This window comes from Dunckerocampus dactyliophorus, chromosome 15 (assembly GCF_027744805.1).
Source record: "Dunckerocampus dactyliophorus isolate RoL2022-P2 chromosome 15, RoL_Ddac_1.1, whole genome shotgun sequence".
Taxonomy (NCBI): Eukaryota; Metazoa; Chordata; class Actinopteri; order Syngnathiformes; family Syngnathidae; genus Dunckerocampus; species Dunckerocampus dactyliophorus.
Window position 1 is genome coordinate 3,110,001 of NC_072833.1, and position 12,048 is coordinate 3,122,048.

Genomic DNA, 12,048 nt, shown 5'->3' on the forward strand with positions numbered 1-12,048 from the left:
TGATGCGAAAAAAAGTTGTACATTTACGAGAAAAAAGTCGTAAATTTACGAAAAAAAAATGTCATCATATTACGAGATTAAAGTCGTAAATTTATGAGAAAAAAAGTCGTACATTTACGAGAATAAAGTTGGAAATTTCTGAGGAAAAAAAATTACAAGATAAAGTCGTAAATTTATGAGAATAAGTCGTACAATTACGTGTCATTGTGTCAGACGTGTCAGAGGGGAAAAAAGAGCAGAACTCTTCAGGAAGGAAGGAACCTTTCCTCTTGCTTCAAGCAAGCTTTTATTCATAACGTGGCTGCAAAACTGAGCAGTTGAGCAGAAGCAGATATATTAAAATTGAAATTAATTTAAATAAATTTAAGCAATAAATGAAAATACTGTAAATGTATCGCTTTATTCTCATAAACTTACGACTTTATTCTCAAAATCTACGATTTTTCCCCCCAACGTGGCCCTAATACTCCTTGGTGAAAAGGTGAATCCCAATTATGTGCGTAGTAAGTGAACAACTGCCAGCACAGGGCGGCTAGCTAGAACGCACAGAAAAGGGAAACGTGCATTCTTGCCTCACATGAGGACGATGGATGATGAAAATCTCCCCCCCAAAAGTGCAGTTTTCCTTTAGCAATAGGCCGGCCTCACCATGCGTTTTCCCACCCAACACAGGATGCTCTGAACAGGTCTCTTTATACAGGTGTGTATTTCAAGATGTGTAGCGAAGCCTGCATTTTATTACAAAGTGGTGAGCGAGTTAATGTAGGTCAGGGGCGGGTCAGAAGCGGCATCATGTACTGTATCACTGCTACATGACTAAAAAGTAATGCAGGTTTTAGCAAAGGATGCAACGAGGGAAATTAACGCTGAATGTCATTCTGCTAAACCTCCGTTATTTCCTCTCCAGTTGAGGTGCAAACATCTGCTTTCTTACTCCTGCTTAATTCTCCTGCAGGATTTTTGGCTGCACAAATTGACATTTTTGCAGGCTGTTAACAGCCAAAGCCTTCCCAGCTTCCACACAGCAGCTGTTTTTGCCGTCTTTCGGCTCTCGATTCCCGGCTGTCTCGCTTTAACTTTTAGTCTTGCTTCATCGCTTCGCCAAGCCGTTATCTCGCACAGACCACCACTTCTAACTCATGTGCGTCCCCCTTTCACCCCAGAAAAGACAACCGTTTGCACATTTTCAAGGTCCAAAATGTTCCCTTGCTGTAAAAGTTTTGTGTCTAATTATCACGCATACATTGGAAGCGGCAGAAATATAAAGAGAAACGTTCCTAATTGCTAAAACATACATAGAAGAGTCCCTGCCCAGCATCAGTTTTCATTTTGACGTACCAAAAGGGCTAATTTACGTAAGACCACCCTCAATATGATTTCCAAAACAGGCTGCCCTGAACAGGGTCGTTTGTAGAAGGCGTGAGGTGTCATTGAAATGCGTCACCCCTCCACTTTTTCCACAAATGATGCGCTTTTCTTTTGTTGTGCTTTGAACACACAAAATTAGCTCCTCACCAAATGATTCTACTGTATACCCGATACTGTACTTTGATGCTGTCAACGTCATCACGACATTAAAGAAATATATGCAACCAAAAAAAAGTGTCCAAAAAAACGGACCACCAAAGACATACTAGCTCTGTCTCGTGTAAACTTAAACCCGAGAATGATTGAATTGCTAACCTCATGTTTGTTATAATTGACATTAATCAAAGACATAATGTTATCGTGCTTAGAAAATGAAATGATGAAGAATTCAAGCGCCGCGTTGTGTTTTTCACGTATCTTTTAGTCCACAAACCATGTTGTGGTGTTTATGCTGAATGATATCCATCAGTGACATGTCAATAACTTTCCACAGATGTTTTAAGTCAATTACGGCGTGATGGTTCCATGCAATGATGGCTGCATCCTTACTGGCTTCCACTGCATCTTTATTTCCAACAAGTGATTTCACTTCAACACTTTTTGCCACGTCTCCAAAAGGTGCGTACGCCGACGACAAACGTCAAGTTGTGTTTTTATAAGTACCGTACTTGGCGTGGGAAACGGCGTACGCAACCTTCCGGCCCCATTTTGTGCGTAGGCAAGCTTTGTAAGTAAAGCCCCGGGCCTGTTTCAGCCTGTGAAGTATTAGCACAACATGACTCCCTTGAAGATAAATTAGCACCAGAAGGACAAGTTGATCCAGATTTTTAGTCATTGGTTGATCCTTTTTCCCGTTGATCTTGGCTCTTATCTTTGTGGGCTTTTGAATATTTTAGCAAATTTTCTTGGCTGCTAAAATTGCCCAAAGACTGTCAGAGAAGAATGGGGCTTCTTTCTGCTGTAGAGGGGATCAATTTGGCTTTCCAACCGTGCTGCCAGATGCTGAAGTTCTTTGCTGGACTTCCTCCGGTCTCTCAAGGCAGAAAAGTGCGAGAAAGTTCTCATCAGTTGGCCTATTTGCTTGATTGAGTAGCGATGCATTCACAGTCAGGGAGCTCTAATAGGTGAGGCGCGGTGTTTCGCCACGCGTTTAAACTTGGATCATATGTCAATAATCCCCACTACTTACTACCTGCTGCTTGGACGACAGCAACAGGTAATAAGTAGGGGATTACATGTCGGCCTGAGGAGGCACCGGTGGGACATTATTAATAAAATGGAAGGTGGCTCATGATAGACAATGAGGTGGAGTTGGAGTTGAGGTGTCCTGTACCTTACTGCCTTCAATTTAAAACTTGATCTCTTTCTTCAAGTTCCTGCGTCTCCGTGTCACGGTGCCCTGACAAAGTGACGGTCATCGAGTCCTCGAGTCACACTGAAGCCGTTACTGACTTTAACTTGCTGTCCGTCACCTCTCTGCCTCTTCTCTTCCACGGGTTATTCGTTATTCCGAGGTCGCGTCGTTGCCACCGTGGGCTCACTCTTCCTCCCCGAGATCATTAGGTCAACTTCATCATTTCCTAGCAAGTAAATTCCTGCATTACCGCGCTGCGCGCTCAGCCTCCCTCAGGTCATTATGAGTAGGGCCCAGCTTCATCACCCACCAGCCGGCAAAGCCCCTCGTCATTGCGACAGCCCCCGCCCCCCCTTCTGTTCGCCCACAGGGTTACACTGCCAGGTACGCAGTTCAACCCCCTCAAAGTCAAGATGCTCTAATTAGTGCAAGCCGGTTCCCGTGGCGTGATCCGTCTTGTCTCCTGGCGGGAGACGTGACCTGGCGGCGGTTGAGGAAGTTTTCTTGTCTTACAAATTGAGTGGAAATAAGTCAAGTTTGCTGTAACTATGATTATGGTATCTCCACGAGATAAATATACTTTGGAGCAGTGCTTCTCAACTGGTTTGGCTGCGGACGCACCATCGCCGCTCCATGACGAGCCGCTATCCATTTTGGGCATTTTTTTTCAACTCAAACTTCTCAAATATCTTCTTTTTTAAAGGGACTATTTGCAAAACTACGGTAGCTGCAGCAGTGTGACGCTACCCTGTCTTTATGGCGCCGTGTTCTCCAGCAGATATCTGCAGCTGTGTGTCGGACGGACCCGCTCCATGTCTTTCCCTCCTGCTCAATTTTCACAAAGTTGCCCGTAAACATGGCATGCACCGCGTGGCGGCGTAGCAAGCGTACAGCATAGGCAAGAATGTGAGGTGCATTCACGGACATTGGGTCATTACATTACTTTTGTTTTGTTCTTTTCCCCGACCTGCAACCCACTGAAAGCGGCTTCGCGACCCGCTTTTGGGTCCCAGCTGTAAAACTACACACCCCTGATGACATCATAGAGGCGTGACGTAACTTACGATTCCGGTCGGCATTTTGTTCGCCAGCTAAGAGCATGCTAACAAGGAAGGAGGTTCATTAATAATGTGTTAAGAATACAGACGGACTCACACCGTCTATGAATAACCTGACAAGCCCGGCCATAGCGTATGCTAACAGGAGGATGCACGCAAACAGAGACAAAATTGTGGCGTAAATTTCGACTGTATTGTCAACGTCACCACATTGTTTAGCCAGAATACAGACGCCAAAGTCCCCAAGTAGGGAAACGTCAACTTAAGTGTCTGGCTCTACGGTTATCATCGCCCTTCTGTGGCAGCATCACAAAAAAAAAACATTCAAAAGTTTGAATTACTTTTTCCACCATTTTTCTTCATTTTTTCCCATATTTCAACTTTCATGAAAAAAAAATCTCCGTTTCTGCAAGAACAGTTCTATAGTTTTTGTAGCAGGTAAAGTCAGGCCTTCAAAATAAAAGACATACGCCAGGAATGCTGGTGGAAAGTCTTGAGGAAGCTCAGACCTTCCCTTATTTTGCCTTATTTTCCCTTATTTTCCCTTACAATTCCCTTATTTTATCATGCAAATGTTGACAGGCAGGTGCATGAGTGCTGCCAGCACCGGGAGAGCTGCAGTTCACTGAAGGACAACATGAATTCCAACATGTGCCGCAACATTCTGAAGCAGAAACCGAGCCGCACGGCAGTTTTCCAACACGTTAGCATCACTTGCATCAAGTTGAGGTGAAAACTATGAAAGGAGCAAGCTTGGGTTTGCATAAAAGCATGAATTTGCTTCATGCGAAAAGGACTAAGACACAGAAAACATCTGGCATGACACTCAAAGGCAGAAAAAGAAGAAATGTTGGGCTTTTTCTGCAAGATGATCAAGGTTGAGCATCAATGGGAGATGATAGCGCTCACTAAGCAGCCAATCGGAGGGCTCTGATGTCATCCCTGTGCTGATCACAGCCACCATAGAGGACATAGTGTACATGCACGGTGTATATGTTGTGATGTATCAAGCGCGATGTAAAGGTCTTATGAAATCCCGATGATGACAGTGACGCGCAATTTTGTCGTCGTCCTCGCGGGATTTCTTTCATTTCGCTTCACGAGTCGCTGGTGTGTCGCCAGCAGATTGAATTATTACCGCAGCGCTTCAAGGAGAATCACATTATCGTCTTCTGTCTCATTCGGCGTTCCTCTGCTGCTCTATTCTCTTTGTTGTAACACTTTTAGAGGGGCTAACTAACACGGGCGAGCTGTCGCCATGGTAACGGGGGGGGGACATGCACCGTGTTATGGCAGTCAGTGGGGGGCAGTGTCTTTGTGCACTGTGTCCTAACTGGCGGCAATAATCTGCCAGAGGGACGGAGTTTAGTATCTTGCATCGAGACCTCCCTTCTCGCTTTCCCACACCTGGGGAAATAATCACATGACTTACTGACACATGTAAGCACATCCATGCAAATTGCTGAGGATCAGCTAGCATGGCGCGCAAACCCACGCTAAGTGATTCGGGGGGTTCAGGGAGGATGTGGCGCCCCCCTAAGCTGACAATAACTGAACAACACCTCCTCGTGCACGGAAGCGCGGCTCAAGCCCCCGTTGGTGGACAGTGCGGGAATTCAAATACGCTCGTGCGTGTTTGGAAGTGCTTTTTGTCATCCTCGTTCGTATGAATTCTCCCCTGCGTGTCTCGTTAGCCACGCTGCACAATGCAAGCGGCAGGAAATGAAAAGTTGCTGGGGCACAGTCACAAAGTATTCATGAAAATGATCTGATCGGCGATGTATGCATGATATGCACGCATGCAGGGACAGTATGCAGCAAATACACACGAATACAACACACAGGATCATGCTGGTGGACAACCACCTTCTGAGAAGCCTGCAGTCCAGCAAATGAACTGCCAGGACTCCTGTTCCACGTCTAATTGCATTACACTGCCTTCATTTATTTCAATCACCATCTTCAGTGAAGACGAGGAGAGGGAAATGTTGTATGGATAAATTGATTCTAATTAGTACATGCAGTAATATATGCACTCACCACACCATCAAATATGACATATTTCACCCTTTTGAAGTAGTAGAACACAGTTCTATAGTTCTATACACCAGCGCAACCACAATAATGTACACAGTGGGGTGCCCCCTTCCTGATTTCATGTTCAGGGCAGAGAGATCCATACTACCAGAGTTTGGGCGCATTTTTGCTGAACTTTCAAGACCCACAGAATATTGAGTTTTAGGAGTACATAAACATTGAAACTATCTAAAGAAACTTTAGACTCTCTTCTTTCATCAGAAAAAAGAAGTTTGTTTCTAGCCTTTTGGGGTCTTTAGATATTGGCGGTAGAAGATAGAAGAAGGTAACGAAAACCAGCTTTTTCTGCAGAGAAGCAAATTCAGGCAGAGTGACGGTGGGGTGTGCTGGATGTGGGGATGAATCCCTGCTGCTGCCACTCGTCAGAAGAATCGGGGTCGGCTCTGAACTGCTTCCGGTATCGCGCCACATGGCTCAGAGACGCTACACGCTAGCTTGTATTTGCGTCTACGTCACCTCTTTTGCGATCGCGTCACTACTAAAGGCAGATCCACCGCTGGACAAGCTCCGTCACAGCATTAGCTGCCTGTATTTTTTGTCTACGCTCCTTTTCTGCATGTGTTTCGCCATTTTCCTCTCTCAACCCGCAATCCGTCTTCTTCATAGACGATCTGTTGCTGCCGGTTGGAGGAAAAGAGAACTGTTGCCCCCTACTGGGACAGAAATACATAATGGTCTTGGTAATGGTAATGTGTGGGTCAATACAATATAAATGAAATAATACATACATAAATAATAAATACAACCTAAATAATAAAATATAACCTTACCAAAATAAGTCTAAGAAGCTGGGCACATTATTGGGCGCCACACTCACCGTTGAAGTTGACGGCGCGGATGTGGCTGAGCAGCTCTTTGCCGTCGATGTTGTTGGCCATGCGTGGGCAGAGCCCCGGGTAGCCGTAGCAGAGCTTGCGGTGCATGTGGTGCAGAGCGTGCGCCATGGCGTACACCGCGTCCATCACAAACTGCACCTTGCCCTCTTGCTCGTAGCTGGAATCCCGGCCAACTTTTTCCAAACCTGAGACACAAAGAGATATTGCAGAAAAGTTAGCCAAGCTACGGTGAACCAGAGGGCAGTAGGCGGTGTTGAATTATGAATACAGCCTATAAAAAGAAGACGTGCAGCGAGAAATGGCTAAAAAGTGCCCTTTGATGAGGAAAAACTGGGTCCATTCACGCCCCGGTTGCAGAGCTGCAGGTGAAAGAACCCTCTGGTGATGCGCTCATAATGGAATTTCCTTGTTTGAGTTCAAGCAAGACAAAATAAATGGATGCCCACTTTTTGAACTCCCCGCCCCCGTCACATGACGACTGTTTGTATCACATGGTAATTTGAGAAAAGTACATAATGTGCACCGTGCTGAAACATTTACAGCAGTCCTTTTATATACAATGCGGCTTATGCAGCATCACTATTTCATGAGTGCACTTAATAATTGAGTTAGCAATAGGAAAGAAACGCATACAGCACCACCGCACATCATCGTTTGCACTCGTGTACCTAATGTTCTGTCCCGTCTCTCCCCTCCTTTTTCTTTTTAAAAGTAGCCACCTTGGGCAACGACAACAAAAAATAAAAAATAAAATCAAAATCCATCTTGGGCAGAGATGCATTAACAATACCAGAGGCCCCGCAATCGATACGGGCATCTATGAGGCAATCATGGGGTCCTGAGAACGCAATGCAGTCGGCAGGCGCTTTGTATGCATGGCCAAACCTTGGATCAGGGTTAAAAATATCACACATGGACACATACGAGACATTAGGGCTGCAACCAAAGATTATATTCTCAGTCGGTTCATCAGAAGCTCCTTGTTGTGATGAACGGAGTAATCGGTTGGGCCCCAGATGGGCCGAATCCATGTGAACCAGCAACCACCACTTAGTGGTTTGAGAAAAGAGGCAAAAATGTCCATCACTGGCAAAGCTGATGTGTGCGGGGACGGGTACCAAATAGGGTACTTTTATTGGCACCGACCCAATTATGCTCGTACTACCGAGCACCGACTCACGTAAAGTCAAGCGGCACCATGCTTCGCTACCTGAACACCAGTCTCCCTGGATTGTCACAGCGGCGCTCCTTAAGGCATTCCATTCACAAGCGACAAAGACGAGCCACCAGGAGGGGGCGATGTTTCCACCAACATGGAGACACACTGAAGCTGAAATAAGTCTTAAGTATCCGGATACAATAAAGCCTATATGTTAAATACATGTCATTGCTCTGAAAGAAGACACTTTTAACACGCGACATGGACTCCTGGACGCATCCCGGGAGTAGAAACGCATCACACAGCCAAACTTCATGGATGAATTAATGAAGTATCAATAGAAGTGTTTTAGCAATGAATCTATGAACTGATTACAAGTACTTCATAGAAATATGCTTTATTCCACTGTCAGCTGAACAGATGAACAGTGGTTTAAGGAGGTGAAAGGGGAGAGGGAACACAAAGATAACAACACATAAACAACTGGCACCGGGCCGGCTTCGGATGTTCTATGCTGGGGGGCATGTGCTATTTAGTACAGAAAAAGGTGCTGTTAAGAGTCCTACCACGTCAGCTGTTGTCATCACACACATATCACCAAATGCAAGCATTAATGGACATTTTAATCACTTGCCCAAAAATCATACGCTTTACGGTGGTAAAAAACGGAAATACAACAGATTTCAGAGGGCCTTATGTTACATGAGCGGGTTCCACCGACAATAAAACTCCCGGGTATGACGGGAAAGCGGACTGGGAGGCGTTTCAATCCCAATTCGACCTACTCGCCCAGGCTGGGGGGATGCCCCTTCTGGTGTTATTAGACTTCCCTACTGAGTTGATCAGGAAAACACGTCCCATTTGCATATTTGTATCTTTTTGAACTGCACTCCTCAGACATACCATGTACCGAAAAACCTACACAGACACTTTATACATTTCCATTCATTTAGAGTTTGTGGGGGGAAAACCATGCGATCAATGAAGTTATTTTGTGCTGTCACACGGTCTTACTTTGCACTTCCTCCAATTCAAACGCCACTTTCATGTCTCTTCACTAAATAGACGCTATTTCAGCTGAAAGATTTCCACAATTTGTATCGCAGCTTGTCGTGAAGGGGTCCCGCAGCCAAACCAGTGGAGAACCACTGCTCCGGCGCGCTGCTGGCGTGTGCGTGATAGGAAGAAGACGACATTTGGCGCCTCCTGTTGGTTTGCATGTACGCACCTCCCAACCCTTCGCTAAGAAACTGCATGCCTCATTGCCGGGGATTTACTTCCATTTGGGCTTTGACAGGAAAACTCATCCAGACGGGCTCAACCTTTCCAAGGATGTCACTTACGTGGATAGTAACCTTTCAGCCGGTATCCTTACATCGAATCAGCTGCCAGGAATGCAGCGTGCAGCTCGATCGAAAGTGGTTTGATGAGATCTTCCAGTTGGGTTTTTTCTGATCGTTTCTCTACTGAAAGGAAAACTGCACTTTTGGGGGAATTCTGCCCATCATCCACAATCCTTATGTGGGACACGAACACACGTGTCTTCCTCTGTCTGTGCCGTCTGAAGATGTGAAAATAGCTCATTACTGCACATGCTGGGATGGACCTGCTTGAACATCTCCAACAAGGTTTCTGGTTTTATCTACATGCTGTGACCACGTAGTCAAGGTACATTATGATAACGTGTACTTACAGTATTTTGCCGTACTTTGGTCCTTTTGAGCACGACTTCTTACCTTTTACTCATTATTAAGCATTTTCCTTTAAGACGACAGATGTATGAGATTTATCAGAGTTGCTCTTGAGTTATTCTGGTGGCAGTTTTACAAATGTGACGTTCACTTGAGTCCAGCTAAAGGCATTTGAGGCTGGTCAAGTGGACAGCAGGGGAATGAAGCATCAGCGGGGGACAACTTCTTTGCTGCGTCCAGCGACGTCTCTTATGAAAGCTAATGGACTTTTATTGGAGAACAACCAACGCTTCAGGTGGTTTCAAGTCGCAAACTTTCTTTGAGTGCAGGACTCGGATATTTTGCAGAGTTTTAGGGGAAAAACACAAAGGCAGCGGCGCTTTTTGTATAAAAGCTACTCTTTGCGTTAGAGTGCTTCTCCAGTTGAGTGTGCGCCTTCCGGGTGTTTTCATGATGTCACCGGCCAAGATTCACTGTGTAGTTTGGGACTATCGATGCTACTACTGCTTTTTCAGAACCACAACGTCAATAAAGGCGTTTGCCGACCACATGTTCCACTCGACCTTCGTGCACCAGAGGAGCCATATGGCCTTTTGTCACTCCACATCCACACATCCATGTTAGCCCAGGGCGAGGAAGCATGCATCCATACTGTCGCTGCAATGGCTCATTTGTGCCACATAAAGCAGACGGTAACGGCAGCCGCAAACCAACAAAGCGTAACCGAATGTGACAAATCAACAAAAAGGCCCTCGAGCTGGCTGACGAGTGTAACGTGTACGTGGCGTAATCCCGATGCTAATTATGCTAATTGTCTATAAATAAAGCTAAAAAGGCATTCATGGATGTCATCATCAAGACAACACAGCGCGTGTTAGCTTGGATTACAGTTCTACTACAATTTCGCATGGCGATACACCACAAGGACCCGAATATACCAGTAAGACGATAAGTTATGAATGAATGCATGAGTTGGTCAGCTAGCTGTGGCTAGCTGGCACACTAAACGGCGGAAATGTTGCCGCCCAGGAAGAAGTGCCCTGACCCCGAATATAAGATGAACTGTCTTTTTCTGTCTTATATTTGGCTCGTTACAGTATACAGGCGCCCCTCGTTTATCGCTGTTAATGGGTTCCAGTCCCAACCCTGAGGAGTGAATTTCCACAAAGCGGGATTCAATATTAACTCTTTCAATCCCAGCCATTTTTCAAAAGACAACCCCTTCAGTGCCGGCCCATTTTAGACCATTTTCACTGATCTTTCAAGGCACACAGAATATTGTGTTCTATGGCGATATAAACACGGAAACATATGACTGCCTTCTTTCATCGGAAAAATACGTTTCTTTCTACCTTTTTGCGTTCTTGAGGAATGAGCAGGAGAACGTAGGTACGCTTCAGGAACATATCAGTTCCCGACTAGGGAAAGGAGAAAACCAGCTTTTTGTGAAAAGAGACATTTCAAGCATAACTTTCACTTTGACACAAATGTGTTTTGCTTTTGTGACAGCTCAAATATCTAAACAACAAATATATAACACAAAAAAGGGCTTGTTTTACATCAAAATAACAATTTATTTAGAAATATAACACCGTGAACTACTGTATTTACAATTTTCACATTTGGAACTGAACTATGCGCGCACGTCTGTGCACGTGTGCATGTGTTATAATTTCGACTCAATGCGTAACCTTCCGCACGCTACGCCCCTCCACACTCTCTCACTTCCTCCTTCCCGTCATGTGTGTTTCTTCCATTCACATGATCCATGCCAATCTCTTACCAAATGCACTTCTGCCACCTTGTGGCCGTTTTAAAAGCATTCGTGGACAGTTGCGTCATCACCTCTTTTTGCCTCTCGCACAAAAAAACGCAAAAGACTTATAAATACGTTGCTGGGATCGGACATTCGGGTTTATAAAAACGTCTGCCACATCTTTGGTATTGAATGAGTTCATAAATGGAATACTTTGGTAGTTAGAGCGCAGAAACCCTTCCTAAATACAATCTCTATCATTATTAGAGCCCTGTAGACACAAAATAACACTCCACAGCAGATACAGACTAGTTTTCGGACCCCTACTGACCACCCCCAATACAGTTAAACCTGCATATTTTGGAGTGGCCTTTTATTGTGGCCAACCTAAGGCACACGGAAGCAATAATGATGAGACGTCCACAAGCAAACTAGCTGAGAACCACTGAGCTAATAAGTGGTTCTCAGCTAGTTTGCTTGTGGACCCACCATCACCCCTCAATGACAACGGCGACCCAAACTGCAGGAAAATGTTCAACTCAATTATCTTATATTTAGAAGAGGCTCAGCACGCACCTCGTGGCGCCTAGCCAGAAAATAACACACCAACGACAGGTGCATCTTTTTTTTCCCACCGACCCTCCACCTTTATTTCTGCTTTCCTTCTTTGACAAAGAAGACAGAATATTCAATCAATGATTCTTATGTATTAAAGATGGGATGTTCAGC

The 12,048-nt window shown here is 45.1% G+C and overlaps 1 protein-coding gene across 2 annotated transcripts in view; it reads right to left on the reverse strand.

Moving 5' to 3' along the window:
• Window positions 1-12,048, reverse strand: part of grm8a (glutamate receptor, metabotropic 8a) — a 185,713-nt gene that overhangs the window by 27,163 nt on the left and 146,502 nt on the right. For both annotated transcript variants that reach the window (XM_054799984.1, XM_054799985.1), the window contains exon 7: window positions 6,695-6,898. In XM_054799984.1, the coding sequence (XP_054655959.1) occupies window positions 6,695-6,898 (204 nt within the window). The remainder of the gene's footprint in view (window positions 1-6,694; window positions 6,899-12,048) is intronic.